The sequence below is a fragment of the Carassius carassius genome, chromosome 33, assembly GCF_963082965.1.
Source record: "Carassius carassius chromosome 33, fCarCar2.1, whole genome shotgun sequence".
In the NCBI taxonomy this organism is placed as follows: domain Eukaryota; kingdom Metazoa; phylum Chordata; class Actinopteri; order Cypriniformes; family Cyprinidae; genus Carassius; species Carassius carassius.
The window spans coordinates 28976468-28995476 of record NC_081787.1 but is presented as its reverse complement, the minus strand read 5'-3'; the positions used below and the strand labels follow the sequence as shown (position 1 = coordinate 28995476).

Here is a 19009-nt window from a genome sequence, read left to right as displayed (position 1 = left end):
AACTGAGCTCAGTGCATTGGGGAACGTTGACACGAATCATTCACATGACATTTTCACTCCTGAGCTTTAGTCTCAATATACTACATTAAGTTATGATGTATGTGTAGTAATTATGTAACATTGGCACAATGCAAATGTGTTTTTGTACACGAAGCTGAACCTGAATTTCAAATTCCAGTAAAAATGTGCACACTGAATTGAAATTGGCATAGTAGTTTGACTTTAGCACTGAAATTTAATGTAATTTCGATGGGATAAAACATAATGTCCTCAACTACCTGTTGTGGTTGCAGCACAGTGAGAACAATCGAGTCCTTGCACCGCCTGCAGAAGAAAAAGACATTTTGGCAAAGGAGCTGCAGAATTTGAAAAGTGTGTCTTATCTGAAATGAATTCTCTTATCTGATGGAGACACATGGAAAAGAAATACATAAAGCACAGTCATGCGTCCAGACAAGGCCCTTCCCTCTGGTGACAGTAAAGGGTGTTACCTTACAAGGTCTATGACTTTCTCCCGGGGCGCGTCGCTCACTAGTTCCTGGTTGATAGCAAGGATCTGATCTCCGGGATAAAGCTTGCCGTTTGAGGGTCCGTCTGTAAGGGAGGAGTCTGTAAACTTGTGTCGTTCTTTATAGACTTGATTAGTTAAACCTCCTGACATTGTTTTCTTGTCCTACAGTGGATTTTCACACTTATCTTGTCAAGGCATCAAACTAAAAAGTATCTGAATTCCCATTTGATTATAGTCATCTCAAATCTGAAGACTCAAAAGTTGTTAAAAAAAAGATGAAGCTGACTGGCTGGCACACCAGAGCCAGGGGACAAGAGACATCTGCCCTATAGCTCCAGACAGAGACACACGTCTTACCTGCAGAGACAGAGCGTACAACGACAGGCCGTTCGCTGCCGGCAATGAACCCAAAGCCGTGGCTTGGATGGCGTTGTATGCAGACCTGTCGAGCTGAGCCAGGAGTCAGGCTACCACTGTCCATACCATCCTGACTGTCCTCTAACATCACAGAGCTACCAGATAAGACAACAAAGGTCTTAAGTATCCATAAAATGAAACCTCATTTCTATGGAGACACAAATGACAAATATATATTCCAACTAAACAGGCTTTGTATTGTGCATGATTTGCACACCTATCCCTCCATTAGGTTTCCAATATCTAACAAGACCTGGCAATTACATTCACATAGACAGTCTGTATCTCGTATAACAGCAGGCCATTAAAAAAACATCAATGCTTTGTGCCATTTTTTGATTCAGTGTTGTATAGATGAGGTGCTTTCCTTGTGGGAAGATAAGGTAATGGCTCTTTTATGTTTCCCATTGTTATCATTTGACATAAGATGATTATTAATGACTGCACCTGTCATATTCCTCTGTGTGCCCATCCTGGACCCAGGCCATCCCCTGAAAGGACAGAACCGGACCTTGTGAACCACTTCCGAGGGTTGGCTCTGTTTTGTACACATTCACCTGGGTAGACAAAGATGATGAGAAGGTGAGTTGTAATTTATAGGAGGTAACATCTTTTTTAATCATTTCTTTCTTTCTTTCTTTCTTCCTCTGTTACCCTTATGGGTTTTTATGATTCACACTTTTTATTTTCCTTCAATTTACGAGTTCATGCTTACATATAATTAGCTGAGGTATGGTATGCGTATTTGGCGTGCTGTCCGGGGAAGGGCTTCGAGCTCGGGAATGGCCCGAACCTAGAGTACCCCCCCTTCCCCGTCTATTTATAAAGTGAACTCGAAGTGAGGAGATGGGGTGGAGGAGGGATGCTGATAAACCGTCAATGGATAGTGGTAAGTCAGCAATGTTTATACTGTGGGATTGATTACTAGATTGTGGTCCACCTGTGTTGATTAGGCTGACGCGCTCCTCCCGAATCTTGTTGCGAGAACATCATTAGGCTACACAGTACACTCCATTTTAAAATAGAGGGTATTGTCAAAGCCCCTCACACTACACTACCAATACCACATATGTCAGTCACAGTTATGCAGATTGCTAGAACAAATCTAAGGAAAAAAAAGAAAAAATAAACGTTTTTAAATAAAAAAAAAAAAAAAAAAGGAAAGATAATCACAAAAATATACAATATAAATGTTTATGTTGCATCTCACCACCTGGTTATTACCCTGTATCCTCAGTCTACCCTGTTTCCATGTTTACTAGTTAGCTATAAAACATTTTTATTACCACCTTCCCCATTTCTATAAACCATTCTTGAAAAGACAGCATTCTGTTGAACACCAACCTCTCATAATAATTTGTCTCCCTTCCCTACTAATCTCAACATTAGTGAGTGAAAAAGATGGATCGCCTAGGATATAAACACTTGGGCAAAATGAAAAGCAGCATATTGATACTTTTTGAATATAATCATGAGCCACAGACCAAAAATCCTGTATTTTCTGCACCATCAATTTTCAGATCTCTCATCCTCAAGAAGTAGTTTATCTAGCCTTCTATCGTGTTTCAATGACGATCATCTAGTATATATTTTATTTCCCCAGGGGGGAAGGTGATGGTGTTCAGGAAGTGAGGAAGAAGATTCACATGAGATTTGCTTCAAGTGTTTGGGTGTGCAGCATTCAAGAGCCACACTTGATGGCACCTCCAACTGCATGCACTGGGTTAATTTAAAGATGAAAGGTTTAGTCTTGCTTATTTTCAAGAACATAAATTGCTGTGGTTCTGCAGTAGCAGGTGCCACATGGAGTAGGTTCCTGGGGATCCGATGTTGAGCTGGAAGCTAAGAAGAGTGTGTGGACAACCCCAACATCCAGCCCCCACCCCCCACTGGACCATAGCCTTCCGTGGCTTATGCTAAAGGGTTGAATGCTGTTTCACATGCTTTTGAGAAGCTGAAGCTGAACTGGCCCAGTGTATAGACTTCGCAGGCCATTGCCATTCTTTCAAAACCTCCCTTTGGAGATCTTGAGGTCCTGGAAGCTGCCATTCTCAGCCTGATTACTTTTGCCATGCTACTTTCAATCATGCTACATGTGACTTCACCACCATTCTGGGTCTAATGGAGCAGGGTTATTCAGAGATGCCGGCACTCAAAGAGATTGGTGCCATAAGTGAATATGAAACTGGGGCATACATTGATGGATTCCAAACTGCAAAGCAGCATTCAGCAACTTTCCAGCAACTTATTCCTCACAGAAAGGTTGAGGTCTGCTGCCTTACTGATGACACATGAGCAACCTCGAAGGGTCATCAATAAAACCTGTAATTAAGACCTCCTCAGGAAGACCAACCCTGACTAGATGTTGAACCGCTACTGTGTATTTGCCTTTCTCCTCACTTACCTTTGAGAAACTTTCACACCTGACACCTCTCTCTGTCTTTTTGGCAGATTAATGTCAAACTTGTTGCCTCCTGCCAAATTTGTATGTCAAGTCACCTTTATTTATATAGCGCTTTAAACAAAATACATTGCGTCAAAGCAACTGAACAACATTAATTAGGAAACCAGTGTCAATAACGCAAAATGACAGTTAAAGGCAGTTCATCATTGAATTCAGTGATGTCATCTCTGTTCAGTTAAATATTGTCTGTGCATTTATTTGCAATCAAGTCAACGATATCGCTGTAGATGAAGTGTCCCCAACTAAGCAAGCCAGAGGCGACAGCGGCAAGGAACCGAAACTCCATCGGTGACAGAATGGAGAAAAAAACCTTGGGAGAAACCAGGCTCAGTTGGGGGGCCAGTTCTCCTCTGACCAGACGAAACCAGTAGTTCAATTCCAGGCTGCAGCAAAGTCAGATTGTGCAGAAGAATCATCTGTTTCCTGTGGTCTTGTCCTGGTGCTCCTCTGAGACAAGGTCTTTACAGGGGATCTGTATCTGGGGCTCTAGTTGTCCTGGTCTCCGCTGTCTTTCAGGGATGTAGAGGTCCTTTCTAGGTGCTGATCCACCATCAGGTCTGGATACGTACTGGATCCGGGTGACTGCAGTGACCCTCTGATCTGGATACAGACTGGATCTGATGGCTACAGTGACCTCGGAATAAGAGAGAAACAGACTAATATTAGCGTAGATGCCATTCTTCTAAAGAATTTACCTAATTAATGCAACCTAAAAATCTCAAGAGCTCATTCAAATACTGAGGTGCTAAACCATTCAGAGCTTTATAAGTAATAAGCAATATTTTAAAATCTATACGATGTTTGATAGGGAGCCAGTGCAGTGTTGACAGGACCGGGCTAATATGGTCCAATATGGCTAATATATATATTTTTATTTATTTAAAGTCTTTCTAAAGCAGTGGTTCTCAAAGGGCACACGGGCCATCAGCAGAAAAAGAAAATATATAAAACAGTAAACAGCCAAAGGACCTAACTTAGTTAATGGGAGATGGATCGGTTTGTTAAAGGGAAGAGAAAAGCCATAGATGATGTCACACAGACCCAGGCAGATGCTGGTCATTCAAAAGCTAAATGCACAAAATATAATGAAGCATATCTTGCCCTCGGTTTCACTCACTGTGTCTATAGTCTACCAGATGATACAGTTGTTGCAGCGCCACAACAGCTCTACTGTACACTGGACGCAACAAAACGACCATTGCAAATCATTTAACTTTTTGGCAGTAGGCCATAAATAGAACAAGGCATCAGTTTGATGTCAGGTTTTGTTGCACCACGCCGCATCCAGTGTAGACAGCATCACTGGGTTCTACTGTATTTTGCCGTGGCTCGTGTCCGGTGTAGACAAGGTGTTTAATGTCGTTGGTGAGGAGGAAAGCCTGTGTGTGTCCTATGCCTTAGCAGACAGCATGAAACCCACAATAAATAACAACAAAGATAATAATAATAATAATAATAACAGTTATTCTCTCAATGGTATTTTTTAAAGTAATGCAGGTGTTTTTTCCCTGTAGGTTTTTTAAATTAAAAAAACATACGTTTTTCCTAATATTTAGTGAAATTATTTGGCATGACCAAAAAAGTTTGAGAACCACTGGTCTAAAGTTAACAGACGGTGTTTATAAAGTGCAGTCCACATGTTTACATGTTTTATTACAGTGAATTTGAATTACCTAAAGTGGTAAAGCAACAGATGTGTTTTTATAATTCTACAATATTCTTCAGTTTGTGTGATTTGTATGTTAATGTTTACACCAGGCTTATTTGTCAGAGCTTTATGTTGTCATAATTATTACATGCTTATAAGGTTGGAAGTTCAAAAAATCAGTCAATATACTACTGTGATTGTAGTTCAATACAGTGTCATGCATATCAATTCATGCATCAGCTAATTTCACCGTATCATAGGCCTGGCCTACAGAAAATAACATTTATCTGTCTAATATTGTGTTGGTCATACTTACGGTTGGGAATCGTTAGAAATTTTCCAGTTACGGTTCCGGTTCGACCTAACGGTTTCGGTTCTGATTCCGGTTCCATTAAAATCATTAATCAATTATTAAGAAATAGTGGTAAGGAAAAATGCACAATACTCAACTACTCAATGCTCAATATTGTTTATTACTTACTGTCAACTTAATTTAAAGGTTGGCAGTGTCAAAATGCAACATATATTACAGTGTACAGATCTTCATAATTAGGGTTGGGTATTTTTAGAGATTTTCCGCTTCGGCTTCTGGTGGTATAGGGTCTAACATACATGTTGTTGGTTTAGATGATTTAACAAGTTTATACAATTCTTCCTCTCCTATAGTAGAGAATGAGTGTAACTGTTCCTCAGGGGGTCTATAGTGCACTGTCTGATGTGATACTGTAGCTGACGGCTGAATGGTTGCAATTTTATCTCTAATCTTAGAAGTAAAATAGTTCATAAAGTCATTACTGCTGTGCTATTGAGTAATGTTAACACTTGTCGATGCTTTATTTTTCATTAATTTATCCACTGTATTTAATAAATACCTGGGGTTCTGTTTATTTTCTACTAAGAGAGACTAAAAGTAATCAGATCTAGGAGTTTTTAATGCTTTTCTGTAGGATATGTGACTATTATCCAACCAAGCAATACGAAATACCTCCAGTTTTGTTTTCCTCCAGCTGCGGGCTCTTTAGGGTGTGAGTATGCTCATTATACCATGGTGTCAAACTGTTTTCCTTAAGCGTAAAGGAGCAACTGTATTTAAAGTGCTAGAAAAGAGAGAGTCCATGTCTATAAATGCTGATCCCAATGCATCCTTTTCATTATCAACCTCGATATTAAAATCACTATCATTATCATTAACACTTGTTTTTCTGGATAATGTTATATGAAGCACCATCAAGGATTTCTTAAAACATGACTACGGTAAGGAAAGAAGCTGTTCTGTATTTGTACTCTTTCTAAATGATAAAATTCAAATAGTTTCTGGTGATTAAATAAATCAACCAGCCAACCTACATAAACCAGTTATTTCAGATAATATTTTATTCACTCTTTTGCATAGATACCATATGTCCTTGATTTGTATGTAGATTTCTGGAGCTTACACCAATTTATACTGTAAATTTAATTAACTTCTTTAATAACTAATTTAATAACTTCTTTGTTTCATCCTGCTCAGTCTTTAAACCACTTAGCTGTTATTGTGCATTACAAGTAATGCATACATTTCTATATTAAAGTAATGCCGTATATAAAAGACTTGGATGGTAAGAGTCATTGTGGAATATTCTAAGAAGCATTATGCAAAAAAAACAAAACACTTAAACTCTTAGAACCAGTGTGCACTTGTATCAGAGTGAATCACCCATGGCCACGCTGATGGAGGGTGAAATAACAGCCAAGACTCTTTTTATGCTGTGCAGTGGATTTACCAAGAGTAAGAAAGAAAAAGACAAACCGGGACAAAGAAAAGAAAAAAAAATGGATAGGTCTTCTTAGGAATGCTAATATTGCAGAGCAGAGACTGCTGACGTCTGGCTGTGAATGTGACACAACAAAATGACAATCTTCAGTCATCAAGTTCCTCCCGGCAGTTTCTGAAGGTCATAGCTCTATCAGATTGTTTATTCACCCCAGACTCTTTCTAGCACTTTCTTTCTCCTGTATGTTTAAAACACTTTAGGCTGCTGTGGAAATCTGTTTTTGAGGCAGCAGTAAACTTAAAATCACCCAGCATGATGACTCATACGCTGGAGGGGAGATGCACTCGGGACAGGACTTGATGCGTCACGAGGGTTTACTTTCCATCAGGTGACTACCATGATGCATGTGAATTACTGTGAAAACCTCTGGCTTCTAATATGGATGGAGGAGAGATGTTGACCTTCACCAAGAGGCATCCTATGGCATCCTGCAGACATCAAAACCACTACCACAAAGTTTACAAAGGTTTAGTACTGTTTAGTATGAACAGTAGTGATAATAATGCTTGCCTTACTACTCATTATGTTTGGTATGCGTATCAATTTGCATAAAAATCTTATTTGGTCTAGAAACTTTAGTTTTTGCTTAAAGGGGTGGTCCACCCTTTTTTTAAGGGTTGATTGTGTTTATGGGGTGCAAAAAAATGCATTATTTTCACATAATTTAGCTTTATTCCATACCAATCTGGCCCTTCTCTGACAAACGCCTTGATTTATTTCCTGTTATTATAAAGACCATCCCTCAGAAATATGCGATGGGCTGAGATTGGTCAGCTGGCTCAGTGTGTTGTGATTGGCTAAACTGCTTCAAGCGCGTCTGAACAGCCCGCCCCTCTCAAGTTTAGAATGTGCTCCGGTTAAATTGTAAACAATGACGTCCTCTGTATTGCTTATCAGTTTGAGCCAGACTGAGATGCAGAGAATATTAATGAAAGGAACGCGCAGTAACTGTGCAAGCACGGCTTCTTATGGTATGTTTGTTTGTTGTTGTCTCATACTTTTAGATATGCTGTTGTTTGTAAATGCTACTGCTTCTGTTAGCTTTTAATATACGGTTTTATTCTGATTAAAGGTTTAATACAGTAATACTGTATGCATGTCCATGTATAACACTTCTTATTGCTTTGTGAAACTAAGTGTATAAATGGAACAGTTTGTTGGAGCTGATCTGATGATCTGAATAAGGAAGAGAGAGAGAGAGAGACGTAGAGCAGGATGACTCGAAGAACAGGATTTGACCGCTGCTTTAGAACATTGGTTTTGAAATTTGTGAATCCATTAGAATCGCTAGAAATGTAAAATTAAATTAAATTAAATTAAATTAAATTAAATTAAATTAAATTAAATTAAATTAAATTAAATTAAATTAAAATTAAAATTAAAATTAAAATTAAATTAAAATGTATGCATTTAGCAGACTATCAATTTTTACCTATCATGTGTTCCCGGAGAATTGAACCCCCAAACGTGCGCTCGATAACGCAATGCTCTACCAATTGAGCTACAGGAACACTGGAAGACAGAATCGCGATTCATATATGCACAGATTTTTACGTGCACCCCTAGTTTTCTCTTTCTCTTCTCTAAAGCAGCAGAACATGGCCTCGCCAACTTTGTTGCGTGTTCCCGGGGGCGGGGTTTATCTGGGTTCCTAATGTAACAGACCTGGGAAGAAGCTTGATGTAGTCCATTTTTGTAGGCATTAAACTGCCAGAAGTTTAAAAGATGATATCACCGTTTGCATTGAACTTTCAGAGCTGCAACTTTGCAGATATTGTTTATTCTGAAACAACAACATTACACACTAACTAAAGTTAAAAAAGTGAAATTCCAATCAACCACCGGTTTAAAGGTTATTCATAATGTTTTTTTTTTTTCAGTTTCAGTAATGTTTAACTGAAATATGTATTAACTTTGCTCCTGGTGTTTCTCATAAAATAATAAGTCATTGTTCAGATTTCTGATTTACATGCAATAAGTTGCCAAATATATTACAATTACTAGAGGGTACAGACGCTTGATTACTGACTGATCATCACTTATAATTCCGGTGTACAACACTGTGATGATATTAGTGAGACAACCATTATGTTGCCATTATCAGTTAGATTTAAATCAAATAAATCTGCATCAGAGGAGGATACAAAAAACAAGACAAAAGGACCTAGAAGAGAGGACACATGCAAACAAAACAATGTTTCAGCGTTGGGCCAACCTTTTCAGCAATGGAGACAGAGTGATACTGTCAAAAAATGCATCCCAAGGGCATGACTAGCTGAAGCGTTGCCATGGATACAGCAGAAGCGAGCTGATGAAAAGTGAGGTATATGACTGCAAAAGATGATGGCTTCACTCAACCTGCCATCACAGAGACCACACGCATCGTCTTCACCGTCTTCCTCCAAGAGTCTAGACTCCACTGCTGGGCTAAAATGTTTTTAGCATACAGACGGCAAAAACGTATGAAGGATTCTGGCATTTGAAAGCAGTACATGTCTTCCTGTGTCTGTATCTGACAGGATTTCTTTTTTTCTTTCATTAAAATTCTCAGCAAGGATAGAACTCTGATCTACTTTTCTCTTTTCTACCATCTCTTTTTTTGTTAACACACCTTGGTTTGTTTTTATTTTAAAGGGGTCATATGTTGCTTTTTTAAAGATCATTATTTTGTATTTGGTGTAATAGAATATGTTATCATGCTTTAATGTTCAAAACACCCATTATTTTTCAAATACTGTGCATTATTGTAGGTCCTCTATGCCCCGCCTCTCTCAAACGTGTCGTTTGTCGTCCATAAAATGTGTTGCTGTTCTGTTTTAATTAATCTTAAAGATTCCTAAATGCATCTACTTTCGGAAGGCCAAATAAAGTGCTTTTTCTTTCTCCTAGATACACACACATCTCCCTGAGATGACTGCTTCAACACTGTGTTACTGAAACCACGCCTTCTTTATTTGCGTGAACATTTGGGCAGCATTACACAAATATTTCCACATAGTGATGTAGACATGTGGGGCGTGTTAGCATGAGCCGTTTTAGGGGGGCGTGGCAGAGTCTTAACTTTGATAAAGAATATCTCTTTGGTTTTGAGACTATAGTCTTTGCATCTTTTCATATTTTCATTATGCACCAAGAGCTTGTAACACTCCAAAGAGAAAGAAAAAATTTAAATCATATCATATGACCCCTTTAATTAACATGCACTGATGTATCATGCACAATAAAACCAGGGACGTGAAAGCCATTAGTACCAATTTAGAATTCTCACAAGGTCTTGCATTTGCGTCACATTAATTAATAATAATAATTATTATTTAGGGGAAGTTGTGGCCTAATGGTTAGAGATTTGGACTCGTAATCCAAATGTTGTGAGTTCAAGTCTCTGGCTGTCAGGAATTGTAGGTGGGGGGAGTGAATGTGAAGCGCTCCCTCTTCCCTCAATATCACGACTGAGGTTCCCTTGAGCAAGGCACTGAACCCCCAACTGCTCCCCGGGTGCCGCAGCATAAATGGCTGCCCACTTCTCTGGGTGTGTGTTCATGGTGTGTGTGTGTGCACTTTGGATGGGTTAAATGCAGAGCACGAATTCTGCGTATGGGTCACCATATTGGCTGTATGTCACGTCACTTTCATTATTATTTACTCTTTAAGAACAATCATATTGACTGTAAATAATGTAACCTTGCACTATAATATGCAAATTAAAGAAATTATTACAGCATTTGGTCCCATGCATCTTGAATGTAACATGCTTAGTGCAAAACGTTTTTCCAGAGAATGTCATGGGTTCTGAATGAATTTGTGAATAATGTACCACTTTAGGGTTAAGAGTCCTGTGTGTACGTCTCCGTTTACTGGGCATTTGCAGTAATTTCTCTTCAATGTGCTATATAATTTACCTATGCTGATGCAGTTTTAACCCAATAGAGAACTGTCTACTCCATAGGAAAAGCGGAAGAGGCCATTCTTACCACAAAAGGTCATGATTCAGCTGTCTAAAAGCAACATTTGAAACCCATCTGCTGCTTTGAAATTAATAGTCCCACTTCAAGTTGTATAACTGAAGTAATTTCACTATCTAGTATTTGTCCTTTCTGAATAGATTTTCAACTGGAGCTCAAGCAGAGCCCTACTGGCATGTGCCCATTTCTCTTTCAGTTTGTGAGTTTCAAAATATGGTTGCAATGGCCGACAAAATGGCTTCAAAAGAATGTGAAGCAATACCTTGAGTCAATATTTACAGTTCATGGAGCCATGCCCAGATGTGCCTCTGTAAGCAATCCATAAATTCTACAATGCATTATGAGTGTGTGTTAATGACATATAAAAATGTTTATTAAGCTTACTTGTCCCCTAATCATAAATCATGTGGCCTAATAAGGGCATGTACGGAATCACTTTTCTTAAACATAACACGTTTTCTGGATCTTGCAATTGCATGCCATCGTCTTCATGTACACATTCAAAATAAGCTAAGAACTGAGTTTCTGATTCACATTTTTTTATACACCAGTAAATCAAGACATTGAATAAACACTGATCTCCCATTGGTCTTCAAAACATGAACAATCTAAACTGTTACTTTAATATATTACTGTAAATAATATTGTAAATAATAATAACATCAATATAGACGTGACATCCATAATATTTACAAAATACCTGCATGTAATTACATCTGCAATTCATTTTCTCTTTGCATTTTACATCTATAATTCCACTGTTGTTCCTGACCTTTAATTCCTGCTGTGTTTTGCAATACAACACAAAAAAGTACATTGTGCCAAACAATTTTTGTAAACATAGCAGTGAATGTATTCCTGTAGTTTAAACAGCGAGCATGGCTCTAGCAACTCAAAGCTCATGGGTTCAATACTCAGCGAAAAGCATGAACTGATCAAATGTAAACCTTGAATGCAATGTAAGTAGCTTTGAATAAAAGTGTCTGCCAAATGCATGAATGTAAATGTGTTAAAGGGGATCTTTTATGTAGAATTCACTTTTGTATTCCTTTTGAACATAATTATGTGTCCGCAGTGTGTGTACACATCCACCCTATTGTGGTAAAAATTCATACACTCTGTTATTTCCCCCATAATTCAGAAATGGTGTCTCGAAATGAGCCATTTTCTGCAAAGTGATGTCACTTTGAATAGGCCCCGCCCATGACTGGTAACTAGGTTTGTAATGGTACATGTATTCGTCCCGAACTGTCTCTGTATGGATGTCATGTTTCGGTTCATGCAGTCAGACGAAGTCATAGGGGACTGATCCAGAAAGGGTTGCTAACCGCTAACCGTCACAACAGGAAAAAGCAAAAGAAAAGATGATCTATGCACCAACCCAAAACAAGAATTGCAAGTTTGGATGCCATGCAAGAGCTCGAAGAACCGCCTGCTTGTTTTAAATTAGCAGTGTTGGAAAGTTTGGGGTTTTAGAGATGCACTGGTTGAGAGGCTATAAATCAGAACCAGTTTTTAGTTTTATTTTGGCCAATCTCTATTCCAGAATTGCACACAAACTACATTGCCATCATTTCCCAAAATTTGTGTGGAATTTTTACGAAGTCTCTAAAAAGGAGAAAGAACTATACCAGGGAAATCTGTTTGTTCTGTTTTTGCTTTATTTGTATTTATTTTCCTATTTGTCGCCTAAACCCTGGAATAACCTACCTAACATTGTTCGGGAGGCAGACACACTCTTGCAGTTTAAATCTAGATTAAAGACCCATCTCTTTAACCTGGCGTACACATAACATACTAATATGCTTTTAATATCCAAATGAATATCCGTTAAAGGATTTTTAGGCTGCATTAATTAGGTAAACCGGAACCGGAAACACTTCCCAGAACACCCTATGTACTTGCTACATCATTAGAAGAATGGCATCTACGCTAATATTAGTCTGTTTCTCTCTTGTTCCGAGGTCACTGTGGCCACCAGATCCAGTCTATGTCCAGATCAGAGGGTCACTGCAGTCACCCGGATCCAGTACGTATCCAGACCAGATGCTGGATCAGCACCTAGAAAGGACCTCTACATCCCTGAAAGACAGCGGAGACCAGGACAACTAGAGCCCCAGATACAGATCCCCTGTAAAGACCTTGTCTCAGAGGAGAACCAGGACAAGACCACAGGAAACAGATGATTCTTCTGCACAATCTGACTTTGCTGCAGCCTGGAATTGAACTACTGGTTTCGTCTGGTCAGAGGAGAACTGGCCCCCCAACTGAGCCTGGTTTCTCCCAAGGTTTGTCACTGATGGAGTTTCGGTTCCTTGCTGCTGTCGCCTCTGGCTTGCTTAGTTGGGGACACTTCATCTACAGCGATATCGTTGACTTGATTGCAAATAAATGCACAGACACTATTTAACTGAACAGAGATGACATCACTGAATTCAATGATGAACTGCCTTTAACTATCATTTTGCATTATTGACACACTGTTTTCCTAATGAATGTTGTTCAGTTGCTTTGGACGCAATGTATTTTGTTTAAAGCGCTATATAAATAAAGGTGACTTGACTTTAAATCTAGAAATTACACAATCTAATTAAAATCACAAAAAACTGCTCATGCTACATGTAAGCACTACTGTCTGTTCAAAATAAATGAAAAAATACATTTCCTGTTGTACCAAACTCATATCGAACTGTAACCACAAAACCAAGGTATGTACCGAATCATGACTTCTGTGTACCATTACACCCTGACTGGTAACAATCGATGCCTTACTAGCTTGGCACTGAGTGATTTTCTGTTTTGCACAGGCAGCAATATATATATTACACTGCTGCCACACAGATCTAATACACACATGCAATTTCTTTCCCAGCTGTTTTCGCACCCAGACATAACCGACCGTTTTTGTGTTTTTGACATAACCTTGTGTGTATTTTACAGCACAATAAGACACTTTAGGTGTACTACCACCACCAACTGGACTGGAGCGTGGAACACTAATAAGAAGTGAAAAAAGAAGAAATTCTCCCTTCTAATCTTATTTCTTTAATACATTTTTGTTCTGAATTTTCTTTCAAAAGGCTTTGCATACTTAATTTTTCCATGCCCATTCTGCTGAATATTGTACAGATGTCTGCCTTTGCCTTCAAAGTTCTATGCCTTCATGATTTTAATCCACTTGCAAGGCTTGTTGGTGCTGCATAAGAGTCAAATTACTACTAATCTTGGTTTTACATCCTCTACCCACTGAAGTGCTACCATCATGGCACTTAATTCTACTACATACACTGATGTGATCAGTTATACTTTTCGTAACACTGTTTTGAAACTTAGGGACATTTACTGCAGCAGCTGTTCTACCAGAGACAGGATCTATATAATCACCAGAGTATACAGTAAATGCAACCACAATGTATAAACCTGATCTAAATACTGCTGTACAATAATGTTTTTGGGGATATCTTTCTCATTCTTAACCATTATTTGTAAGTCAACTCTTGGCATTGGCAATTTCCACAGTGGTACACTTATTACAATTACAGTTGGACTAACATTGTAGTCTGCAATACCAGCTACTTCTGCTTCCCTGTTAGCAGTCCATCCAAAGCTGTTAATGTTTTTCTTTCCATGTTCCCAGCATTCTTCAATCACTCCATTTACTGGATGATTCTTTTTGTGACCTTTTATATTGACTCAATAATTCATTTCTTAGTTTATACCTACAAAAGTATAAAGGAGCTTCTCCAACTGCTAGATGCTTGGCTGCAATTGGATATGTTCAAAAAGACCTTCAACATAGTCTTAGAGCTTGCATCTGAATTGCTTCAATCTTTTTAACTGTTTCAGATGCAATTTCATATATTATACTACCAATCCAAACCTTGCCTTGCTCATGGGCACCTAAGCCCTCAATACCACGACTTAGGTGCCCATGAGCAAGGCATCGAACCCCCAACTGCCCCCGGGCAGCATAAATGGCTGCCCACTGCTCTGGGTGTGTGTTCACAGTGTGTGTGTGTGTTCACTTCGGATGGGTTAAATGCAGAGCACGAATTCTGAGTATGGGTCACCATACTTGGCTGAATGTCAAGACACTTTCACTTTCACTTTTCAAACTTGATCTAATTAATGTACAGTATATTCTTTTCAACGTTGACCCTGGTGGCCACCAAGGAGCCACAGTGACAACCCCCAAGGTGGAAGCAGGGATCTGAAGGGCAGAGGTGGAGCTGGAATGACTGAGGGCGGAGGTAGAGCCTGAGGGAGGGTAAAGCTAACCTGAGTTGAGGAGGGCCAGAGGGCAGACAGTTCACAGGTCTGTGGTGAAGGAGGTGCGATGTCCGACCCAGGTGGAGCTGACGAGTGCAAGGGAGTCCAGCGAGGTCAAATGCCCAGGAGTTACTGCTGGAGTTGAGGGAGGGAGGAGCGCAGGCACAGGAGAGGTGATGGGTCCAGGTGGAAAGGAGGCCTCAGAGGTCGCAGGCCTCTGGGAAAGGAAGAGGTGGCTTCCAGCAGACCTGAGTTGCTGATGGGAGACAGAGATTGGAGTGGCTGAGGGCCGGGCACTGGGTTGGGAGTGGGGCTCCACAAATGGGGTGAAGCATTCACATTCTAGGTCGTGTATTCTGTCACAACTCTGGTTGCACAAAGCACACACACAATGAGGAAGAAGATAAGTAATCCCAAAGTCTTTAATAATCCACAGGTAAACTCTGATACCAAAGCATAAGTATAAACAACAACCGACAATTGAAGAGAGAAACACATGAACTTAAATAAAAAGAAAACAAGGGAGATTAATGGTAAACATCTGAGCTAACTGACAACCAATCTGAAACCATGCCAACAAACTAAGCAGGGAGAAAACAGAGCACATGAAAACAAAACACAAACAGTGTAAAAATGTAACACATATGACTTCTGAAATCTGAAACTCCAACGATATATATGCCCATGCCTCCACTTCATGTACTGCTTTTTGTAACTTTTGCGCTACACATGTAATATTGCGTCCTCTTTTCTGAGGCACAAGCTGTAAAGGCACAGACCTCTTCGGGACAAATGTGAGAGGAGCAGTGACTCATTTGAATTTAAAGATACAGGCACGAAAACAGCATGTTTTTGCTTCTGTAAAAAATGGCAATTTTCAGCATGGAATAATAAATGATCTGTGGGGTGTTCACAGACACATTCTAGGGACACCTGACACTTACATTACATCTTTGGCACTTTTCCACTGTGTGGTATGGCTCAGTACGGCACAGCACGACTTGGCTCAGTTTGTGTTTCCACTGTAGTTTAGTACTGCTTTAGAGTGGGCGGGATTATTCACATGTTGTTATAGTTGCGCCGACTCATGAAAAACTTTTTAATTCGGTGTCATCCCATCAAGCTCTCGTGGGATCGGCTCCTCTGATATCAACGGAGGAACATCTGTACTTCCTCAAACAGACAACGAAATAACCTTTTTTGGTTGTTAAAAAAGGTGCGCTCATTCAAAACTGTTGCATTCGATCCTTCACTGGCTGTGCTGATTTAAATCTAGCGGTTCGTGTAGCAAGTTCTTTGATGCAGGTAGTGACGATTCTCTCTGTCCAATCCGTGCTCAGCAGAGTTTACACATCATGTTTTGGTAACAGTGCAGTTCACTTGGAACCTTAACCGAAGTGGTACTAAAAAAAGTACCAGCTACTGTACCCAGTGGAAAACCCCCCAAAAGTGAACCGTACCATGCAATGCAGTGGAAAAGCACCACGTGTAAAAAGGTGGATGATACGTCCCCTTTAAAGACACTTAAAATATAGAGAAACCAAAGTTGCTTGACTTGACTTAGACTTGTTTAAAAAAAAAAAAAAAACCTTACTTTTGATCTTGCCTCTGTACTCTAGTTTACACTAGTGTAATAAATGGCTTATGATCTTCCTCATGAGTGTAAGATAAAAGCTTCTGCTAAATGACTAGATGCATTTTTCATAGATGTAGACAAAAACTTTTGACACAACTGTAGACCTGAACATTTTTCTTGATTATTTAATTGTAATCTTGATTTTTGTCTAATCAATTCTGCAGTCCTAGTTCATCTCCTAGTTGATTTAGTGTCAGGTTATATAATTTGTGATTTAAGAGCACCGATCATGTTCTGCAGTCATCTCAATGTAGATTATATTACAGCAATGAAAGGCTACTATTTAATTAACCTTGTTGCATTATTCATTCATTATTCATGTCATTCCTCAAACTTATTTAGCTGAGAGTCTTACAGCTGTATTGTGACATTGAGAGACAAAAGACTGAAGAGGCAACAAAAACAAGGATATTTATCCTTCCACATGCTTTGAATGTATTACTTTCAGTTCTTATATCTCTGTTAATAAAACAATGAGTTGAATCAGGTGTTATTGATAAAGGAGACACGAAAGAATGTGCCAAACTCAACCTCGGTTGGTCACCAAAACAATAATGGACCTGTCCAGATGGACAATGTCTTTCTTACTCAGAGATGAAGTGATCCATCTGTTAGTAAGACTGCAATGGGTCCAAAAGAGTAAAGCACTCCCTGTCCACGGGGAAGATTATTATGTCTGCAGAGGTACTGGGTGATACACAGCAATTTTATTTCATAAAGCAGTGAAAAGCAATCGTGAAATGTTTATCTCAGGGTCAAATGGATTTTAGCCTTTAAAATAAATTACTGGCAGCAGCTGGGAACAGCACTGTCTCCTTTAACCAGCATACATGATGTACAAGAATATTCACCAACTCCTGACAGAGCATCTTTCCAAGCGCAATAGAGAGATTAGAGGTTATGCAGCCTCTTCTTATGAATATAACAGGACTTTAGGAAAAAGTGTCAGGCTGTCTTGTGTCTGCAAACCATACAGGTCTTTATTAATGCTCAATACAATATTTATTTGAATAGGTAAATTCTGGGCATTTATTTTGAGGTCAAAGTAAAAAGAAAAGGACAGTTCAAAAGTTTGGGATCAGTATTTTTAAAGGCGGCATTTATTTGATCAAAAGTACTGAAAAAAAACTGTAATATTGTGAAATATTATTGCAATTTAAAATTATGATTTTCTATTGTAATATACATTAAAATATATGTGATAAAACAATGTGATCAAAGCTTAATTTTCAGCATCATTAGTGCAGTCTTCAGAAATCATTCAAAACAACAACAACAACAAAAAACAAAACAAACAACATTTATTCAAAATAGATATCTTTTGTAAGTTTCACTTTTTAGAATTTTTATAAAATAAATTATATCAGTCCATGTCCTTGCTGAATAAAAGCATAAATTTCTCTCTCTCTTTCTCTCGCTCTCTCACTCAAAAAAAACAACAACTTTCGAATGGTTGTATACACTCACCTAAAGGATTATTAGGAACACCTGTTCAATTTCTCATTAATGCAATTATCTAATCAACCAATCCCATGGCAGTTGCTTCAATGCATTTAGGGGTGTGGTCCTGGTCAAGACAATCTCCTGAACTCCAAACTGAATGTCAGAATGGGAAAGAAAGGTGATTTAAGCAATTTTGAGCGTGGCATGGTTGTTGGTGCCAGACGGGCCGGTCTGAGTATTTCACAATCTGCTCAGTTACTGGGATTTTCAGGCACAACCATTTCTAGCGTTTACAAAGAATGGTGTGAAAAGGGAAAAACATCCAGTATGCGGCAGTCCTGTGGGGGAAAATGCCTTGTTGATGCTAGAGGTCAGAGGAGAATGGGCCGACTGATTCAAGCTGATAGAAGAGCAACTTTGACTGAAATAACCACACGTTACAACCGAGGTATGCAGCAAAGCATTTGTGAAGCCACAACACGCACAACCTTGAGGCGGATGGGCTACAACAGCAGAACACCCCACCGGGTACCACTCATCTCCACTACTAATAGGAAAAAGAGGATACAATTTGCACAAGCTCACCAAAATTGGACAGTTGAAGACTGGAAAAATGTTGCCTGGTCTGATGAGTCTCTGATGATTTCTGTTGAGACATTCAGATGGTAGAGTCAGAATTTGGCTTAAACAGAAGAACAGGGATCCATCATGCCTTGTTACCACCGTGCAGGCTGCTGGTGGCGGTGTAATGGTGTGGGGGATGTTTTCTTAGTGCCAATTGGGCATCGTTTAAATACCACGGCCTACCTGAGCATTGTTTCTGACCATATCCATCCCTTTATGAC

General features: G+C 39.2%; 1 protein-coding gene across 3 annotated transcripts in view; it reads right to left on the bottom strand.

The window, feature by feature from the left end:
• LOC132114056 (FERM and PDZ domain-containing protein 3-like) overlaps positions 1–19009 on the bottom strand; it is a 96804-nt gene that overhangs the window by 34371 nt on the left and 43424 nt on the right. For 2 of the 3 annotated variants that reach the window (XM_059522185.1, XM_059522187.1), the window contains exons 2-5: positions 1376–1485; positions 869–1023; positions 492–594; positions 279–324 (exon numbers count right to left, since the gene is read on the bottom strand). In XM_059522185.1, the coding sequence (XP_059378168.1) occupies positions 279–324; positions 492–594; positions 869–1023; positions 1376–1416 (345 nt within the window). In that variant the 5' untranslated portion in view covers positions 1417–1485. Of the gene's footprint in view, positions 1–278; positions 325–491; positions 595–868; positions 1024–1375; positions 1486–19009 lie in introns of those variants that run through there. The other variant, XM_059522186.1, reaches the window with a different exon arrangement.